Source organism: Erpetoichthys calabaricus, chromosome 3 (genome assembly GCF_900747795.2).
Source record: "Erpetoichthys calabaricus chromosome 3, fErpCal1.3, whole genome shotgun sequence".
Classification (NCBI taxonomy): domain Eukaryota; kingdom Metazoa; phylum Chordata; class Cladistia; order Polypteriformes; family Polypteridae; genus Erpetoichthys; species Erpetoichthys calabaricus.
In genome coordinates this window covers 290841961-290863599 of record NC_041396.2, presented here as the reverse complement: position 1 = coordinate 290863599, position 21639 = coordinate 290841961, and the positions used below count along the sequence as shown (strand labels likewise).

The 21639-nt window shown below is 42.4% G+C and overlaps 1 protein-coding gene across 1 annotated transcript in view; it reads left to right on the top strand.

Moving 5' to 3' along the window:
- LOC114649576 (uncharacterized) overlaps nt 1-21639 on the top strand; it is an 80471-nt gene that overhangs the window by 16699 nt on the left and 42133 nt on the right. Inside the window, exon 3 of the mRNA XM_051924780.1 lies at nt 9946-10203. Within this exon, the coding sequence (XP_051780740.1) occupies nt 9946-10203 (258 nt within the window). The remainder of the gene's footprint in view (nt 1-9945; nt 10204-21639) is intronic.

Here is a 21639-nt window from a genome sequence, read left to right as displayed (position 1 = left end):
AAGTATCCAGTAAATAGAGACAAGAGTTTTATGACCAGATATGAGGATTGTTTGCATCTCTCAGACTGACACAGATAACCTGTCTACAGACCCATATTGTTTTGAAAAACTCATCACAAACTTCAAAGGACTTTGTTGGACAGTTATCTTATCCAAAGATCTTGACCATACATTGTTCTTCTCTCTCTTGTTAAATGAACCCTAGCCTGGAGGAATCTATTAAGTTTTTACATTTAAGATTTCTCATTTAAATATTTACCAGTGTTGTTTCTTGTTCAAGTGTGAATATAAACACAGGGAACTCTAGTTTCTGTATTACATCTTGCCTGAAGAAGGGGCCTGAGTTGCCTCAAAAGCTTGCATATTGTAATCTTTTTTAGTTAGCCAATAAAAGGTGTCATTTTGCTTGACTATTCCGTGACTCTTAAAATTTAAAACGTCTTTGTCTCTGGTACCAGATTTCCTACAAACCAAAACCAAAATGGGAGGCCAGAAAATCAATAGTACCCCTTATGACGAGGATTTAGGAGTCGTAATTGACTTGAAACTATCAACTGCCAGACAGTGTTCAGAAGCCATCAGAAAGCTAACAGAATGTCAGGTTATATAGCGCCTTGATGTGTGGAGTACAAGTCACAGGAGGTTCTGCTCAAGCTTTGTAACACACTGGTGAGGCCTTATCTGGAGTCCTGGGTGCAGTTGTGGTCTCCAGGTTACAAAAAGGACATAGCAGCACTAGAAATGGTCCAGAGAAGAGTGACTAGGCTGATTGAGAGGCTACAGGGGATGAGTTATGAGGAAAGATTAAAAGAGCTGAGCCTTTCGGTTTAAGCAGAAGAAGATTAAGAGGAGATATTATTTTAAGAGAAATTAGTCCAGTGGATTGAGGCGACTGTTACTTTAAAATGAGTTCATCAAGAACATGGTGACACAGTTAGAAACTTGTTAAGGGCAAATTTCACACAAACATTAGGAAGTTTTTCTTTTCACTGAGACCCACAGACACTTGGAATAAGAGGATAGGCCTGGTAAACTGTGATGGGCGGAATGGCCTGCTGTTGTCTGAATTGTTGTAATTTTCTGATGATCTAAAAACGATGCTTCTGATGTGTCTGCACAGGGTTATAGCAAAGCATGCTTGTGAAACCAGATATAAGTAGACCAATGCCCAAGAAAGATTCTTATCTGGTTTATTCTGATCATAGATGTGCCAGGGAAATTGTACCACCATATTATCACTGTACCAGAGGGTGCAGAAGAATTTCATATCAGGACACACAGAAAAAGAAGAAGCAATGGCTGAAGCCTAAGTTTCCCCTGATGCTAGAGGGTGGCATTAGCAATATGTGCAAAATGAATTTGCAGTGAGACCCAGTGTTTCACTTTGCAGAAAAATTATTCCACTTCCAATGAATTTCGTGCCATTCACATAAGAAGAAAGGCTTTTAGCGTCGTGACTGATGAGTTCCAAAAAGCACTTCAAAGGTTGCCCTTTTTTTTTTTTTTTTTTTTTTTTTTTTATTTCACCTTATACAATTTCTTGTACCCTAAGTTCTTGTCTATAAGCCGTGGCTTATCTAAGGAAAAAAGTTGTGAAAATGAAAAAATAGAATATCGGCTTATACATAAGTCCGGCTTATACATCCATCGCGGGGGTTGCGTTCCAGAGCCACCCGCGAAATAAGAAAATCCGCGAAGTAGAAACCATATGTTTTTATGGTTATTTTTATATTGTCATGCTTGGGTCACAGATTTGCGCAGAAACACAGAGGTTGTAGAGAGACAGGAACGTTATTCAAACACTGCAAACAAACATTTGTCTCTTTTTCAAAAGTTTAAACTGTGCTCCATGACAAGACAGAGATGACAGTTCCGTCTCACAATTAAAAGAATGCAAACATATCTTCCTCTTCAAAGGAGTGAAGCAAACAAATCAATATGTCTGTTTGGCTTTTAAGTATGCGAAGCACCGCGGCACAAAGCTGTTGAAGGTGGCAGCTCACACCCCCTCCGTCAGGAGCAGGAAGAGAGAGAGAGAGAGAGACAGAGTTTGTTTTTCAGTCAAAACTCAATACGTGCCCTTCGAGCTTTTAAGTATGCGAAGCACTGTGCAGCATGTCTTTTCAGGAATCAGCTTTACAAAAGATAGCAACGTGAAGATAATCTTTCAGCATTTTTAGACGAGCGTCCGTATCGTCTAGTTGTGCAAACAGCCCCCCTGCTCAATCCCCATACGTCAGGATCACAGATAGTCAGCGCAAGAGAGACAGAGAAAAGTAAGTTGGGTAGCTTCTCAGCCATCTGCCAATAGCGTCCCTTGTATGAAATCAACTGGGCAAACCAACTGAGGAAGCATGTACCAGAAATTAAAAGACCCATTGTCCGCAGAAATCCGCGAACCAGCAAAAAATCCGCGATATATATTTAAATATGCTTACATATAAAATCACAATTTAAATGACCGCTACGCGCGCGTGTTGACTCGGCGACGCCCAGAGCAGAAAGAACACGCTCCGGCCGCTCCAACCGTGCCATGCGGGGAGTGAGAGAGACGCCAATATCTCACACTCTCTCCCCCCTTAAAGAAATTAAATGGGTGCGAGTGAGACCACTGACCTCCCTCCCTTCTATTAGTTATAGGTTATAGTACGTTCGGCTTATCCATGAGTCCGGCTTATCTATGATACGATTTTATTTTAAAAATTAGTATGATTTTTGGTCTCCGGCTTATACATGAGTCCGGTTTATAGACAAGAACCTAGGGTATTAGGAATTTGTTAGTTTTCGCATACCTCATCCTCAGAGCACAGGGTCAGCCATTGTACAGCGCCCCTGGAGCAATTGAAGGTTAAGGGCCTTGCTCAAGGGCCCAGCAGAGTAGGATCTCTTTTGGCAGTGACGGGGATTCGAACCGGCAACCTTCGGGATATCAGTGCAGATCCTTAGCCTCAGAGCCACCACTCCGCCCTTATGCCCTTTGATTCAGTCGTAACCACAACTAGACACCAAAAAGGGTGTTGAAAAATCTTTATAAAATAAAAGGGTTATTTTATCAAAAGCTCTGCAATAGATAAAGCTCCGAATAGCTCAAGGGAATTGCCAGCAATGGTAAGGCAATCGCAGCAAACAAAGTCCAATACAGAATCAAAAGACGTAGTCAAAAAACAGGGCACAGGTTTGAAATATCAGAAAATCACAAATGCATTAGCAAAAGCACAATAAATACACAAGAACTCTCCACTCCCTATCGCATTCAAAATGAACTGCCTGGAACAATGGAAGGCCCTCCCATAAATAGGGTGGAAGGCCACTCCTGGTGGTGATTGGCAGGTGTCCACACCCCTTGGGGAATTACCCACAAAAACACATGGGACATAACCTGGGCCATTTCCCTTTACAAATAAACACAAAGGAAAATGTACACCTCGGTATTATTTCGAAAAATCTTTTGACGCGATGAGACTTTTTGGAAGAGAGATTTTTTCAAGTCCCGCGAGACAAGACTTTTACCTTGACATTTTTTCAAGTCATGCCCTCCTCTCCAACATTTTCGAACAAGACCTCAACTCTCATTCGTGTGAATGCTTTTGTCAGACACACTTCCTGCGCTCTCAGCTCTTATACATTTTAATGTTTTCCTCACTCTAAGTTCCCAATTAAAGAAGACGTATTATGTCCAAATCTTATTGAAGAATTTCATCACGAAGGGTTTTCAACATAAAAAATGAGTACACGGGCAATCCTAGCACAGAGAAACGATGAAGTCAAACGAATTAATGGCAAAAATGGCGATTGGTTACACGGCAGATTGGTTAAATGTGTTTCAATTGAATATGCTGAAACAGTTGGTGGTGATTGTGCGGAACATGAAAACAACAGATTAAATATCCTGTAGAATATCCACAAATGTTAACAACGTCTGGTCTTCCACCGCATGAATTACTGCAGAAAGAAGAATGTATTCAAGAAAGGTAATGTAGGACATCTTCCGCGGATAACATTAGACAACAGAGGAGATCTTTATATCCCATTCGTATTAAAACGTTAACAGTTTTTGGTTACAATAGCTTTTGCAAAGACAATTAACAAATCTCAGAGCCAAACATTTGAAAAAGTAATTTTATTCAATAGAGAGAAAAAAACTAAATTCACTCACGAGCAGTTATACGTTGTGTTGTCACGATGAAAGTCCAATCACAATTCAATGCGATATTGAGGAAAATGTAATTCAAAAAATGTTTTCACTAAAGTTTTACAGTAAAAATGTAAGTTTAAAAAGTATTTGCGTGTTAATTTCATAGCTAAACTGAACGAAATTGTATTACGCAACAAATAACTCTAATGCAACATGAAACATAATTTACTTTCAAATTATTACGATTTAATCTTTTTTTAATATAGTTAATTACTTGGTGTAATGTAAAATACTTCTATTATGCATATGTAACAATTCCCATGAAAATAAAAATCTTTTTAAATTGTACATCCGCATCCTACAGCAGCGGCAGAACCGCAAAGAGGCTAGCGCGTAGCGAGCAAGCAAAGCGAGCAGGGGAATAAATAAAATAAACATTAATACAAATAAATGGCATAAGTTTAAACGATATAAACAAAATACACAACTGTGAACTCCAGGCAGGGGAGAACAGCTGGCTGAGACATAATGTGTGTTTCCTGTCAGGAAGTGCTTTCATTAATTAATTCCACATGTGTCTGCCTTTCCTTTAATACTAAAATAAAGATCTCTAGTGAAAGAGAAACAATCACTGGAAGCGTGCATATCCTCAATTAGGTTAAGGTGGTTGCTAGTTAATGGAAGGGGTTTAGCAGCAGGAACTTTCCATGTAGTGAGTTTTCTTGTGGACAAAACACAGCAATGTTCAAGATGGTGTGTTTTAGAGTGACCTTGTATGGAAAATATCACATTTTTAAAAATTTTTTAAAATGAATTAATCTTACTAATGTGTTACTTACTACATGCTTTACCTTTCAGAAAAGAACACAGGTAAATATGAAAGTGTGAAGGAGGCTTTATGAGTCAATGTTCTTTGTTCTTCACCCAATAAAAGTCCTTTCAAACCCAAAAAAATCTCTTTAACTAATTTCATGTTATGCAATTAGAAAATCGGCTACGAAACAAACTTTAGAGTCAAGTTTGCGAAACTGTATGCTCATCACATTGGCCAGCACGTAATCCTGAGCTTGGTGAATGAGGGCCAGATTGGCCTCTTAAGAGGACAGGCAGATGGAGGATTACCTGGACGTATGGGCCATTTAAGGTTTAGGGACAGCGGGGGCTATTACAGGGGGCTCTATCCTGCAGCTTCTGTTGTGAAATGAGGGCCACCCCAATTCCAAAAGTAATCACTTGTTGAGGCCAAAGGCCAAAGGCTCAACAAGGGTATGAAACATGTGGCAAAGACTCAATCAGCCAGACGTAGTTAGGTGAGGTAGTGACAGGAGGTGAAAGGTGGAAATGGAAGTACCTGTTTGTGGTAGTTTGTGGTGGGCAAGTGGGTAACCCATCCCACCATATAAACAGTGGTCCGAATATATATTTGGAAGACCCAAAGAGGTACCAGGGCTTGTCCTATATGTGTTTATGTTTGTACTTTTAACTTCTCTTTGCTTTTCCCACCATTATGGAGTTTTTGGACCTTTTGGACTAGTTGGTTCACGAGACATGCAGAAATGGCATAGAGTTAAAAATATATATAAACAAGTCAGGTGGCATTTTTTAACATATAGAGTGCTAGTTGTTGTGTTCCACCGACAAAAGGCAAAAAAGTAGTGTGAGTCATCCAAAATGATCAGGAAAGCAGGCCAGCATTTCTACTGGTCTACCCTAAAGCAGCCTGAGATCAACTAAGAGTGTCTGACTTCAGCCTACAACAGGGCAAAAGTATGTTTCCACATCAAAGTTCAAAAAATATATTCCTGAATGCCCCCAATGTATAAAAAATGCCCAACTAGACTGCAAACCCTTGCATGGTAGACAAAATGGGCAAACAAATAATTTTTATAAATATTTTTTATTTATTTTATTGATTTTAATTAAAAGCAAATAAAATTCCATACAATCAAATGAAACTTAATAAACCAAAACTCAACCCGACCCAAAAGAAAGAGAGGAGAACCAACCAACAAAGCAAATCTTTAAAAACAGCAAGGAAGGAAGAGTATCCTTTTCCCTGTTAGAGAAGCTTATTCTAAAATATTTATTGTTTAGATCCTGCCGGTTTTGAAGAGATCCTCTAAGTCGGAATTTAATTTTTTCCAATGTGAAGTAGTATAGGATGTCAGTAACCCACTGGCTGGTGGGGTGGGATTCTTCCAGTTGAGCAAGACAAGTCTATGTGCTAGTAGTGAGGTAAAGGCAATTACAGTTTGTTTGTCCTTCTCCACTTTAAGCCCATCTGGGAGTACTTGAGTGCCCCCAATATGTCAAAAGTGTCCAACTAGAGAAGGGATGACTGTAAACCCCTTGCCTAGGAGACAAAGAAGGGCAAACAAAGTATCTTTATAAATAAAAGATTATTTTACAAAATTGCTCTGTAACAAAGTAAAACTCCACAGTGCAAAAGTGGCAAAAAGAGTTACCTGAAAAGGCAAAAGCAATCCAAGGCAAACAAACTCTGAATAAGGGATCCAGAAATCATAAACCAAAAACACAAATGCATAACATCAAAAAGCCAGTAAACCCAAAGAATAAGCAACAGCAAAAAGGAGGCACTCACCAACCACCATGTGCATACAAATGCACGTCAAAGGGACTGCAATTCCCATGATCCTTTATAGGGTTGGGGACAGTCCCTCAATGGAGATTGACAGGTGGCCCCACCTCTTGGGGAACCACCCACAAAACACAAGGAACATGGCAGAAAATTGATCTAAAACATGGAAGCCAATTAACAAAAGTGACAAAAATAATTATATGAAGAATAAAAAGAAATAGCAATAATAATTAAAGATTAAAAATGAATAAAAAAGATATAAAAAAGAAATTTAAATTAACTTACACATAACTCTCATTGTTAAACCCAAGGAGCCCATGAAGACACATTGAAGAAAATAACTCAAAGACAGGGTGACAGCCAATGGATGTGACTTGTCAGAACAAATTCAAAGTTCTGTTTATTATTAAAGTGCCGATTAAAAATAAGTCTACAAATCACACCATGAGTGACTAATAAAAAACATTTACAGAGCTAGGACACATCAGAAGTCTTGGTGTCTGACTTGATTCTGCTTGTTTGCACCTCTGTGTCAGGAACCTGAGAGTGATGCACACCATCAGGGCTGTAGACCACAAGTTGGAGGCAAACTGAGTGTCCAGGCTGGATGGATAGGAGATTAAGGAATTATTCAGAATAAATTGTGTAGCTGGACAACATACTTCTTGTCATCTCCTAACTCAGCATGTCCTTTTAACAGAGCAGCTTGTGTAATAAGGAATACTGTATATCAGAGGCACAAAAAGGTTTGGGGATGGCCACTCTGTATACTAAAAAAAGTCAGCAAATAAAGAAAACACATCTTTACATGTGGAGTTCAAAATGGAACTGACTAACAATGGAGTTTTGTCATATATATATATTGAAGAAGCAGGAAGAGGTGGAGTCAAGAAGGCCGGAAAAGGAAGTGTAGTATGTAGAAGGTGGGTTCTGGAGACTTGGTAGGACGTCATTAGAGGGTGCCAGAGGTGACATCATCAGTGGGTGGATCAGAGGAGGAGCTACGAGGAGGTACGGCCTTCACTAGGTCTGCAGAGGGACAAAAGGAGAGAGTATTAGATGACAGCGCCAACCCCTGGTCCCGCTGAGAAATGACACTATTTGAGCCTGTAAAGAGTCTCCCATGCACACTTATTGATCAATGAAGTGTGGAGACTGAGGTGAAATAAAATAAGGCAGTGCTTTTCAACAGAATGGATTGTGGAAGTATGGTATGGGCTATCCGGCCATGTCGTTAAGGCTGATGTGTCTGGATGACACCTATAGATCAATCTGCTATGAGCACACACTTTCTCACAAACATTAGGAGGTTTTTCTTCCCACAGAAAGCCATAGACAATTGGAATAAACTACCAAGTAGTGTGGTAGACAGCAGGATTGTAGGGATTATCAAAACTGGACTAGATGTTATTTTAAAAGAATTACGTGGAGAGGACTGAAGAGCTTTGTTGGGCTGTATGGCCTGTTCTCGTCCAGATTGTTATAAAACAATAAACTTGGTCGACTGAATGGTCTCTTCTCATTTGGGGTCAATTCACATATTGCATACAGTGTATTGAGATAGGATTCCAACCCCTCCTCTTTCTGCAAACTTTAATGTGTTGTAGATTTTGTCTTAAATGGATAAATTTGACATTTTTGCCCATCAGTCTACACTCAATAACCCAGAATGACAGAATGAAGACATGTTTTCAGAAAGGTTTGCAAACTTATGACACATCAAAAATTGAAATCTCTCATTCCTAGAAGTTTTCAGATCCTTTGCTGCAGCCCTCCAAATTGTGCACAGGTACATCCCGTTTGCTTTAATTCTCCTTGAGATGTGTCAAGAACTTGACTGGAGTCAACCTGTGGCCAGCTCAACTGATTAGACATGGTTTAGTCAGGCAATTAAAAAGATATGTCTATAAAAGGTCCACATTTCACATTGCATGTCAGCATGAAAACAAAGTCATTATCTCCACCATAAGAGTTGTGGTGAGGCACAGATCAGGACAAGGGGGTAAAACCAATTCTAAAGCATTGAGTGTTCCCAGGGTACCACGGTGGCATTCATACTTGGAAAAAAGTTTGGAACCACCAGGACTCTTCCCTAAGTTGGCCATCCGGGCTCACTGAGTAACTGGACTTCAGATTCCTCTTCTAAGATGAGAGAATCTATCATCCCAGAAACACTCCACCAATCAGGCAGAAGCCACTCTTGAATAAAAAGCTTTTGACAACCTGCTTGGTGTTTCCCCTTACAGAATTTAAAGGACTCTAAGAGAGCATGAAGGAAAAGGTTATGTGGTCTGATGAGACAAAAAATCAAACTCTTTGGGCAGCACTATGTCTTTTGATGACCAGGCACTGCTCACAACATGCCTAATACCATCCCTACAATGAAACATGTTGGTGCCACCATCATGATAAGATGGGTTGGAAAGGAACATGGAGACTGGTGAGATTTGAGGGAAGGATGAATGCAGAATACAGAGAGGTCCTTGAAAAAAACCTGACTGGGGCGACAGGTCACCTTTCAACACAACAACAATAACCCAGATTACATAGCCAAGACAATGCTGGAGTGGCTTTGGGACAATTCTCTGAGTGTCCTTGAGTGGGTCAGCCAAAGCCCAGAATTAAACCCCATAGATTATCTGTGAAGAGACCCAATGATGGCAGTTTATAGAATCTCCCATCTAATCTTGAGAGGATCTGCCAGGAGATTAACTGCCCAAATCCAGGTGTGCAAACCTTATAGAGATTTACCAAGCAGACTCGAACTGGAATTACTGCCAAAGGCGCTTCTACAAAGGTCTGAATTAAGGGTCTGGACACTTAAATCAATGTGAGAGTTCAGTTTTTGAGTTTTAATAACTTTGAAAACCATTCTGCAGACATGTTTTCACTTTGTCATTATGGGTTATTAAGCATGGATTGGTGGGCAAAAATGGTAAATTTGTTAATTTAAAATTAAATCAACAACGCAATAATGTATGTAGAAGGTGATGGGGTCTGAATACTTTCTAAATTCACCATATTTTTTAATTGGTTTGTACAATATTTTGAATAAATCATAATCAAAGACTCATGAATTAAGGAAAGTTTTGGACAATCAGATTTAATTTCAGGCCCCAGGTAAATGCAACTTTCTGAAGGGAGACTGGGTCTTTGAGTCTCATTGTTAACTAATTTCTCTGTTTTCTTTTACCCCTTTAAATCACTGTAGACCCCTATCAGGGAACCTTGACAGCCTCCAGTATCACCAGCTATTCAGTCACGCTGAACTGGACTCAGGCACCAGGGCCGGTGACCTCCTATACCCTGAAAGTGACCGGACCTACAAATCAGACGCAAACCCTCACACTGGGCAATGTCACCGGGACTGTTCTGCAGTACCTGATCCCGGCCAGCTTGTACACATTCCAAGTGATCCCAAATAAATGCCAACAAAGCCTGAACTCAGTCACGGGCTCCGCTTACACAAGTAAGTAAGTTCTTAACCGCGGAGGGATTCTGATGGGATTGGTGCCTTTAGTAAGGATCAGCTGGGGTTAGAACAGAAATATCAGAGTTAAGACTTGTGAGTCAATGACGCAGACCCTGATGAGAGAAAGTTAGACTTTATGTGAAGTTTGTAGCTGAGCATATCTTGATAAACGCGGCAGTGAAATGTGATCCCGGAGGAAGTGAACCCTCTAAATGTCAGGATGGATTGCCTTCACTTTAGATTGTAGCCTTGTAGCTTCTTGCCTGCCATTTGGATTCTGCTTTTCCTTTACTGGTTATTTTGGATACCACTTTATGTTCCTATACTTTGAATGGTTTATCTGTAGACTTGAATTAAATATATTGGCTTTCCTCCCACATGCTGATGAAAGGTTAATTGACGGCTGTTGGCTATTGGCCCTACGTAGGGTGGTGCGCGATTGTGCCTTGCTTCTCATTCAGGACTACAGTTGTGGCCAAAAGTTTTGAGAATGACACCAGTATTCATTTTCACAAAGTTTGCTGCCTCAGTTTTTATGATGGCAATTTACATATACTCCTGAATGTTATGATGAGTGATCAGATCAGAAGTCCCTCATTGCCATGAAAATGAACTTAAACCCAAAAAATCCATTTCCATTGCTGTTATGAAGAAGGCTTCAGGGCACACAAGAAAATCCAGCAAGTACCAGGGCGGTCTCCTATAGCTGAGTCAGCTGCGGGCACCACCAGTGCAGAGCTTGCTCAGGAATGGCAGCAGGCAGGTGTAAGTGAGAAGACTTTTGCAGGATGACCTGGTGGGTGTCAAGAAGGGCAGCAAAAAAGCCAAGGAAAAACATCAGGGACAGACTGATATTCTGCAAAAGGTACAGGGATTGGACTGCTGAGGGCCGCTGGGGTCAAGTCATTTTCTCTGATGAATCCCATTTCCGATTGTTTTGGGCATCTGGAAAAAAGAAAAGTTGAGCACTACCATCAGTCCTGTGTCACACCAACAGTAAAGCATCCTGAGATCATGTCAGTCAAGGTGGTGGGCTCACTCACAATTTTGCCTAAGAGCACAGCCATGAATAAAGAATGGTTCCAAAACATCACACCTACAGTTATATGAGCTTGTGGGACATCCCATTCCAAAACCATGAGCATTAATAAAGAGTTGTCCCCCCATAAGAGCCTCCATTGTTCTGTTAAGACTTTCCACAAGATTTTGGAGTATGTCTGTGAGAATGTGTGCCCATTCATTTAAAAGAGTATTTGTGAGGTTAACTACTGATGGTAGATGAGGAGATGTGGCTCAAAACTCGCTTTCCAATTCATCTCATAGGTCATTAATAGGGTTGAGGTCGCAGCTCCGTGCAGGCCACTCAAGTTCCTCCATGTCTTTGTGATTCTGGCTTTGTGTACAGGAGCCCAGTCATGCTAGAACAGAAAAGGACCTTCCACAAACTGCTGCCAACAAGCTGGAAGTGCCCAATTGTCTCGAATATCTTTGTATGCTATAGCATTAACAATACCCTTCAATGGAGCCAAGGGACCTAACGCAAACCCTGAAAAAACAGCCCCAGAGTATTATCTGTCCTTCATCAGACATTACAGTAGGCACTATGCAGTCTAGAAGTTAGCATCCTTCTGGCATCAGCCAAGCCCAGGTACATCAATCAGACTGCTGCATAGTGAAGTGTGATTCATCACTCCAGAGATCACATCTCCACTGCTCCAGAGTCCAATGGCGGCATGCTTTACACCACTTGGCATTGCACATGTAGATCTTAGGATTGAATGCAGCTGCTCAGCCGTAGAAACCCATTTCATGAAGCTTCCAGGGGACAGTTCTTATTGCTGATGTTGCTTCCACCAGCAGTTTGGAACTCTGTGGTGAGTGATTGAGCAGAAAATGGGTGATTTTTACACACTATGAACTCCAGAACTGTGTGACCCCACTCTATGAGTCTACCGCTTCATGGCTGAGCTGTTGTTGATCCTCGGCACTTACAGTTGACCGGGACAGACCTAGCAGAGCAGAAATTTCACATACTGACTTGTGTCAATGTGGCATCCCATGTCAGCGCTGTGTTTAAAGTCATTGAACGAATCATTCCACAGAGACAGCCCTACTAAGAGTCTCAAATGACATACTAATGCCTGAAGACGCTGGCAAGTGCACTGTACTGGTGCTGCTTCATCATAGTTCAGCTTTTGATATTGTTGACCATAAGATCCTTTTTGATAGGTTGTCCCATTCTGTAGGTATTACTGGCTCCACTTTATCCTGGTTTTCATCCTATTTAGCTAATAGAAGTTTTTCAGTTCATGTAGTCGACTTCACGTCAGTCAGTGCTCCACCGTTTTGTGGGGGTCCTTGGACCTATTCTTCTTTTTTTGTTATATATATTGTGGAAGAAAACTCCTTCACACAAGAAAGAGGTTTGGGGCAGCCACCCGAACACTTGAAATAAGGCTGCAAATAGGCAATTAGATGCAATGTTATTTACAGATTCGAGTCCAAAACAGAACTGATTAACAAAAGGAAGATGGCGGATTTTTAAGGTTGTTCAGGGGAAGTGATGTCATCAGGCCCTTAACTGGAAGTGATGTCCTCTGGCCCAGAACCAGAAGTGATGTCATTTAGCCTGGAACCAGAAATGGCATTATCAGGTCCAGGCAGAACTTCCTGTATTTTGTCTGCAGGGATAAAAAAGAATGTGCTGCTTCGGTCTGTCGTGGTGAAAAAGGAGCTGAGCCGCAAGGCGAAGCTCTCAATTTACCAGTCGATCTATGTTCCTACCCTCACCTATGGTCATGAGCTATGGGTAGTGACTGAAAGAACGAGATCGCGAATACAAGCAGCTGAAATGAGTTTCCTCCGCAGGGTGTCTGGGCTTTCCCTTAAAGATAGGGTGAGAAGCTCAGTCATCCGGGAGGGGCTCAGAGTAGAGCCGCTGCTCCTCCGCATCGAGAGGAGTCAGATGAGGTGGCTCGGGCATCTGATCAGGATGCCTCCTGGACGCCTCCCTGGTGAGGTGTTCCGGGCACATCTAACCGGGAGGAGGCCCCGGGGAAGACCCAGGACACGCTGGAGGGACTATGTCTCTCGACTGGCCTGGGAACGCCTTGGGATTCTCCCGGAAGAGCTAGAAGAAGTGGCCGGGGAGAGGGAAGTCTGGGCATCTCTGCTCAAGCTGCTGCCCCCGCGACCCGACCTCGGATAAGTGGGAGACAATGGATGGATGGATGGATAAAAGAGAAAGGATTATTGCACTCTGCCACCCCCTGGTCTGGTGTGGAATTACCTTCTTTTGAGCCCTTTAGCTGCCTCCCATGCACACATGTGTGACAATAAGCTACCGTTCACTCATATTATCAGTTATTTTAAGGATATTTCTTATTAATTTTATGCCGATGACATCCAACTTTATTGTTCTTTTACGAACATGCAATCTCTGCATGGCTCACTAATATCTCCAGCTCAACCTGGCAAAAATGGTCCTTATTGTTATCTAAGCTCAACCATCTATTCAACACCCCATCCCTGTTCAACTTGGCTGATTATTTACTAACACCAGCCAAGTTGGTATGCAACCTTGGGGTGGTGATTGTTGACCAGCTGTCCTTCACTGACCATGTTGCAACTGTCAACAGGCTCAGATCATATCTGACGGAGAAAGCAGCACAACTCCTGGTCTGGGCTTTGGTCTTACCACATGTGGACTACGGCAAGTTCAGTCAGAAACTCGACCAAGCCACTGCAAATGATTCAAAATGCAGCAACACATCTGGTGTTCAACCAGCCAAGGCAGGCTTATGTCACTCCTCCTTTCAGGTCACTACATTGGCTCCCTGTAGTAGCACGTATTAAGTTTAAACCCTCGCTACTGGCCAACTATACAAGTTTGCTTTTCTTTTTGATTGTCTGACGAAGACTAATAAGTGGCTTTTAGCTAACAACTTAAAGCTAAACTCTCAGATAACAGAGCTTCTCATTTTTGCCCCTCTGGACCTATTCACGGCAATCAGTTAAAAACTTTCATCACTTTCTAGCTTCTCTCAGGTCCCTCTGTATAACTTAGGTGATGTTCAATTGATCGATCCCTGAATTTGATGCCCAGGTGAGGTCCCTTAGTCGCTCCTGCTATTATCATGTGAGAATCTTATCCAAGTTAAGGACTGCTGTTTCTAAAGGCCAAGATGGAAATGTTTATTCACGCTTTTATCTCATCAAAAAATGATTTTTGTAACTCTCGTTTTACCTTTTGTGGAAGACAGACAGACACAGACACAGAAGTCTCAAAAACACACACACTTATTTTGCCTTCCAGTCCCCAGCACAACACAAATGCACAAACCCCCACGGTGCTCACAGACTTTTTCTTCTTCACCTTTATTATTTCCGCCTCCACTCCTCTCTTGTAAGCTCTGTCCTCTGCCTCCCAACAGGTGCTCCCTGATGACCTTCCTGCAGCACTTCCTGGTGTGGTGGAAGTGCTGCATGGGCACCCGGAAGCAGTCCGGGTGTACCTGGTTCCTGTTCCGGCAGCACCTCCTGGTTTGGCAGAAGTGCTGTAGTCCAGGCATGTCAAACTCACTACCATTGGTGGGCTGCTTTGACTGCCTTACGTGCGTCAGTGGGCCGCACTGTAACAAATGCTATTATACTATTATACAAAGCTACTGTAGCTTTCTTTCCAATACTGAAAACTTTAAAAAATATAACAAAGTTTAAAGAAAAGCAATTTGTTTCCAAACAATCTCCGTACAACAGCATACAATTAGAGTCTTAGCCTCTTAGCTAGGTCCTTATATAGGATTCTTACAGTGTGAGATCTATTTCTTTTGTCCTGACACTTGGCATCTCTTGTTAGTAACCAGTTCGTCAATATCAGGCTTGAACTTTTATGAGGGATGAAAGGTGCTCGACAGTAAGTCTTGAGCAATATGGGGTTTTGGTAGCTTTCATTAACAAAAACAATTGCTCACAAAGGTAAGTGCTTCCGAACATAGACAGTACTCTCGATGCCAACTTACGGATCTGCACATACAAGGGTGGCAGGTGAGCATACAGGCCTGGCACATGTGGACACTTTTTGTGACTGAAGACAGAGAAGAAAATTAAAATTAGTAAAAACCTTTTATTGATACATACCAGACAAGGGTAAAATGACAGAGAAATACAGTCCTAGGACACCGCACTTCATCTGCCTCGAGCGCAGATATCCTTGCTCTTTTATACCTTTCTAGTCTCCTGATCGTTGACCACGTAAGCAATAAAAATAGCGTCCTGACTCATTTTGTATTATTCCAATTGGTAAAGTCTTTACCCTAAAGGTATATTTTCTTGTCACACACATCATTGAAAGAAAACTTCCAGAAAGTATATATGCTTTTTTTCACGTACGCAAAACACAAACAAGTTTGATCATTCTGTCCTATTTTCTGTACTTACACACATACATTTTGTTCAATTACATCATTTTATGTTTTTACACTCCTCCCTTTTTGAACAAAATGATGTGGGCAGTAGAATTAAATTGAAATGGTTGATGAAGGGGAAGGGGGGGGAAAAGGGGATGGGGAGGAGAAAATGGAAGAAGCTATACGAGACATGTGCTCCTCATGTAGCCTATATGCCCTTTCCATAGAGGCGGTAAAGTACTTAGATAGAGATCACCACCCATCCTTGGGTAGCCCGAGAGGGTGCGGGTAACAGCCAACAGAAAAAGTATTTTTAAGATAGCCATTTCTTGCAATGCGATGCGTGGATCCAGGCAGGCAGTCCTTCAACTTTCACGGCATGTGGTGTGGATAGAAGAATTTGGAATGGTTCTCTCCACCTAGGCTGATGCCAGTGTTTCCTCCAAGTATCTCGAACCAGGATCCAGGTGCCCAAGGGAATTGGTAAATCCTTAGAAGGTGGGCTGGTCCTCCAGGCTTGATTAACCTGCTGGTGGACTTCCTTCAACGAGTTTCGGAGACCTGCAAGACTAGAGAGAAGATCATTGTCCACAGTATGCAAATTCACATTTCCTACAACCATGCCAATGGGCATGGGACGTCCGGTCAGAATCTCAAACGGCGATAGTCCCAGTTGTCGGTGTGTCCGTCCCCTTAGTCCCATTAAAGCTAAGGGTAGTGCATCTGGCCATGATAAATTAGTTTGTTCACAAATTTTTGCGAGTTTAGCTTTTAAAGTGCCATTGCATCGTTCTACGATGCCTCCGCTTTGGGGATGGTATTTACAATAATGGTGCACATTAATTTGGAGCCAGGTGGTTAATTCATTTATAATGGAGTTCACAAAATGAGTGCCATTATCTGTTTGTAACTTTTGAGGGATACCCCATCTTGGAATAATCTCTTTAATTAGTGCTTTAGCTACTGCTTTGGCATCGTTGTGTTTTGAAGGGAAAGCCTCTACCCATCGGGAGAACACATCGACAATCACAAGACAATATCGGTACCCTTTAGACGGGGTTAGTTCAATGAAATCCATTTGGAGGTGTTCAAACGGACCCATTGGATTAGGGGTAACGGCGGGACTTACCTGGGTACCTTTTCCCACATTAAACTTTTGACATATTGCACAGCGTCTGCAAAATTGCTCTGCATATGTAGAGAAACCTACAGCTTCCCAATGTTTTTCAACATCTCGAACCATGGCATCTCTACCTGCGTGATCGAGGCCATGGGCGATTTTTGCCATTCCTGGGAAAGAGGCTTTTGGAAAAAAAGGTTTGTTAGTGTGTTTATGAGTCCAGACTCCATCAGAGAGGGACCCTTCTTTGGACCATTTTCTCCTTTCGATATCAGTGGCTGCACTCTGTAAAGAAATAATTTGATTATCAGGGTCCTGGTCATTTCTCTGTTGGAATAAAGAAATTGGTGTGTTATTATATGCAGTCTCTGTAGCAAAGTGGTCAGCTAATTCATTTCCTTTGCTAACAGGATCCTGTTTTCCTGTGTGAGCTTGACATTTAACAATCGCTAGCTTCGATGGTTTGGTTATAGCTTCTAAAAGGGATTCGATCAATTTCTGATGTTGGATGGGTTTGCCAGTACTGGTCTTAAATCCCCTTAGTTTCCATAGTGCTCCATGATCATGGCAGACTCCAAAAGCATATCTGGAATCCGTATAAATTGTTACGATCTTCCCTTCGGACAGCTGACACGCTCGAGTGAGTGCTACGAGTTCAGCTGCTTGTGCACTCAAGCTTGATGAAATTCGATTTGCTTCCAGCAGGCGGTCCCCTTGGACCACTGCGTAACTGGTTGAGGGTGCTCCATTTTTCAATCGCAAGGAACATCCATCCACAAAAATCATTTCTCCAGTTTGTAAAAGTGTTTCCTGTAGATCTACTCTAGGTTTTACAACCTTTGCTATTTCATCATGGCAATTATGTGGTTCTCCTTCGTTGTTAATTGGGAGAAGAGTGGCTGGATTTAAAGTGGAGCATCTTTCAATTGTAACATTTGACAAAGTACAGAGTACATTCTGATAGTGTATTGCCCTAGCAGTAGTGAGATGTGAAGTTTTGGCTTGTACTAGGATAGAATGTACAGCTTGAGGCACTTTAACTGTTAGGGGGCTCATGAGAACTACATCCGTGCTTGCTAATACAGCTTCTGTTGTTGCAGCCACAGCACGAAGACACGGAGGAAGTGCTGCGGCCACTGGATCCAGTTTTTCAGAAAAATAAGCCACCGGTCTTTGTTTATATCCGTGTTGTTGCGTCAGTACTGCATTCATAAATCCCTGCTTTTCGTCCACGAACAAAGTGAATGGACGAGAATGATCAGGCAAACCAAGTGCGGGCGCAGATAGAAGAGCAGTTTTTAGGTCACAGAGAGCCTTCTCAGCCTGTTCATTCCATTGGACCTGGCCAGAAAGGGGGATGCCAGGAGTATTAGCCAATTGTTGCAACGGCTGTGCTCTTTCAGTAAAATTTAGAACCCACTGTCTGCAGTAGCCCAGAATACCTAAAATAGACATAACCTGTTGTTTTGTGACCGGTCTAGGAAGATTTTGGATGGCTGTAATGCGATCGCTAGAGAGAGCTCTTGTTCCATACGTAATGTCATGACCTAGATATTTTAAAGTTGTTTTGATTAGCTGCAGCTTAACTTTAGAAACTTTATGGCCATTGTCCCCCAAAAACAGCAACAATTTCTGGGTATCTTTTGTACAATCTTCTTCCGTAGCGCTACATATCATTATGTCACCTACATACTGTATCAATGTACTACCTCTGTCCGGCCAAAAGCCTTCTAAATTTTGGGCAAGAGCTTGTCCATATACACAAGGGGCTTCAGTGTTTCCCTGAGGCATGATGGCCCATGTCCAACGGTGGTACCGCGTTTGACGAGATCGGAATGTACGGCGGAGATGCCAGCCTCTGCTTCGGGAGACAGAGGATATTGGGCATGGTGCGGGCGGAAGGAGGATTTCGGGTGGATCACCAGAGGCTCACAATGGGCTATCCTTCCATAATCATTCTTTCCCTGGGACCATAGTGAATCAGGGAGCATAGAGAGCCAAGAAGGGAAAGTGGTTTGCAATGAACAAGCAAAAGAGGAAGGACGGCACAAAGCGCAATGTACTAAAAAATCAGTTTGAAGCACCACTTTAGTTATTAAATGGTCAGGAGTATCAAAAATACCTGGAGTAACTTGTAACCAGTCTGTTCTTTTAAGGCATTGTTCTACCCATGGTCCTATTTCCTCCCATTTAACAGTGCGTGATTTAGCTAAGGAAATATGAGGCACTGAGCCGCCAAGATAAAATATATGCTGTGAGCATGTAAGATGAACAGAAGCAGCTGCCTTTGTGGATGAAATAAAAACACAGGAGATGTGAAAGGTTTCGGGATGTGAACCCGAAGTAAGGAAAGATTCTAGCCAGGGGGTGTCTACTTCTATAGGGAAGTATTGGGCAGTACAGTGTAAAATGTCAGGGGCCTGTAAATTGGGAAAGAGACAGGGGGAAAAAGAGTGTAGGGCTTTGAGGAGAATGGTGTGTGGGGAAATATTTAAAGTCCAAGCTGCAAAAGAGGGTTTGGGGTAAGGGGCAATTTGACACAACAACTTGGGGGTAGAACAGAAAAAACCTTTGTCAGTCATAGAAATAGAAAGAGAAAGTTTTGTCATGAGATCTCTTCCTAAAAGGTTAACTGGACAGAGCTGATTTAAAAGAAAACGATGCAGTAAGGTATGTCCGCCAGGACGTGACTGGACTTGAAGAGGTTTTAATACTTGGAGAAGGTGAGGTTGTCCAGAAGCAGTAAGCACAGTAACAGTCTCGTTTGAGGCAGGGACCTTTGCCAGCGAGAGGGTAGATCGAGTGGCACCAGTGTCGATTAAGAAAATAATCTCAGTGCCATCAACGAACAATGTCAGTAAAGGATCAGTCTCTGAATTATGGGTGAGCAAAGGTAGTTGAAAAGAGTGGCTGGAGGTCCCTGCATTTTCCTATGGCCAGTATTGTTGGTCAGGGGTGTCAGAAAAAACAGGTGGAATAGGGGGAGGCGGGGGCTGTTGCTGTCTGTGAGGGCACTCCCGACGAAAATGTCCAGTTTCACCACAGGCATAGCAAGAGTAGGAATTAACATTGGGATTAAAGGGAGAGGGAATAAAAGGATTCTTATTGTGGTCAACAGGAGGAGCTCCAAAACCACATCGTCCTCTTCCTCGTCCTCGTCCCCTTCCTCTAAGGCCATATCCTCGGCCTCGGTCAGGAGTATTCCTGGTATAATAGTTCATCTGTGCTGCCAATAATTTGGCATGAGAGTCCGATTCCTTCTGCTTAGTTTGTTTTTCGGCATGTTCAGCATGTTGTTTGACTTCATCAAAAGCGGCACTTTCCCACCCAATACAGGATGTGCAGACCTTGTTTTGTATATCAAGGCGCAAACCGGAAACAAAAGGTGGAACTGCAGCTCGGGTGCGGTCATCAACATTTTCCAAGCCCGAGTGATTAGCCATAAGGTCTTGAATCCTATGCGCCCATTCATCAACCGTCTCGTCTCTCTTTTGTTTTGCAGCAGAAATAAGGGACCAGTCCGTTCCTTTTTTATATTTTTCTGCAATATTTTGTCTCAACGCCTCCCATTGTGGGTTAAATTCGCCTTCTCCACCAATCCCCTGTCCTCGAGTTAAAGCTGGGTTCCATACCCATGGAACGTCATTGCGGACACCCTTGTAAACAGTGGCCCATGTGGTCCCAAGCTTTCGACGAAGTACCTGGGTCCATTCAGCAGCGTTAGGCTTATACATGCTATCTAACTGATCAAGTTGTTCAACAAATTTTAGTCCTCCTACTTCCTTTGGATCTGGAAGTGCATTCATGACATCCTTTAGTTCTTGGATGTCCCAGTTCCGATTTATCATAACTGTTGTGGGATTTTGGGGTCCGGCTGGATGGGCAGGGTTATAATGGGGATTGGGAACTTCTATTAAAGGGCAAGTAAGTAAAGGTGAAGGATTTGGAGAGAAAAAAGTTGGAGCTGGTTTGTGAGTGGAGGTTTGACTTCGAGTGCGTTGGGAGACGGGGGTTTGTCTAGTACGGGTTATAACAACCCTGCTTATTCCTACACAGGATCTTCCTAGTTTCCTGTATTTCACTTGCATCTCCTGTCCCCTCTATCGGCCAACGCCCACCACTCTGTCTATTCCATTTCCTACATGCCTTCTTGAAATCTAAACCTGTCTTCTTTTCTATAAATTTCCTAGGAGACCCATTTTTACGGGGCGTCTGTTGATCCTCCGAAAATAATTCTTCCAGCATTAATGATTTCGATCCCCCTGTGCGGCGATTAACAGGCTTACTATTATAAGTTCCCATTATGTCCCCTTGCTCTTCCCAGGTCCTGTATTTAATTTTCCAACTATATACTGATTTGTCTAATCCCTTGTACGTATGAATCAGCGAGGTATTAAGTGTGCCACTCACTGTTCCCTTACTGTTCCCTTCTTTAGTCCCAAGGGGAGACACCCAACTATCGGTCCTGTCCCAGTTCCCAGGAGAACACGGTATTCCTATTAGTATGTAGATTTATTTATTCCGTCCTAACAGCAAACCTGCAATCTGTGCTCTTTTTCTGTTTATGTTTCCATATATATATATATATACCACCCCGTTACTCGTCCCGTTAGCCTGTCCGCTCACATCCCCGGATTCCAGCTCAGGTGACTTCGTGTCCGATTCGGTTCAGCAGAATACTACATCAATACGTCCAGCCGAGTCTAGGATATGGGTGAGGCCAGTATCCTTTCGTCAGACCTTTCGTATGCGTCAAACTGCTTGGGTCAAGTCTCCATCACCTTAAGCAACCCGTTGAGATATGAATATGACTAGACGGTCAACAGGAAACTCGCCCTCCCGTAATTTAGAAAATAAAAAAATGTTCGGAAATTCCCCGGTGCTTACCCCAGCCTGGAAGTGTGC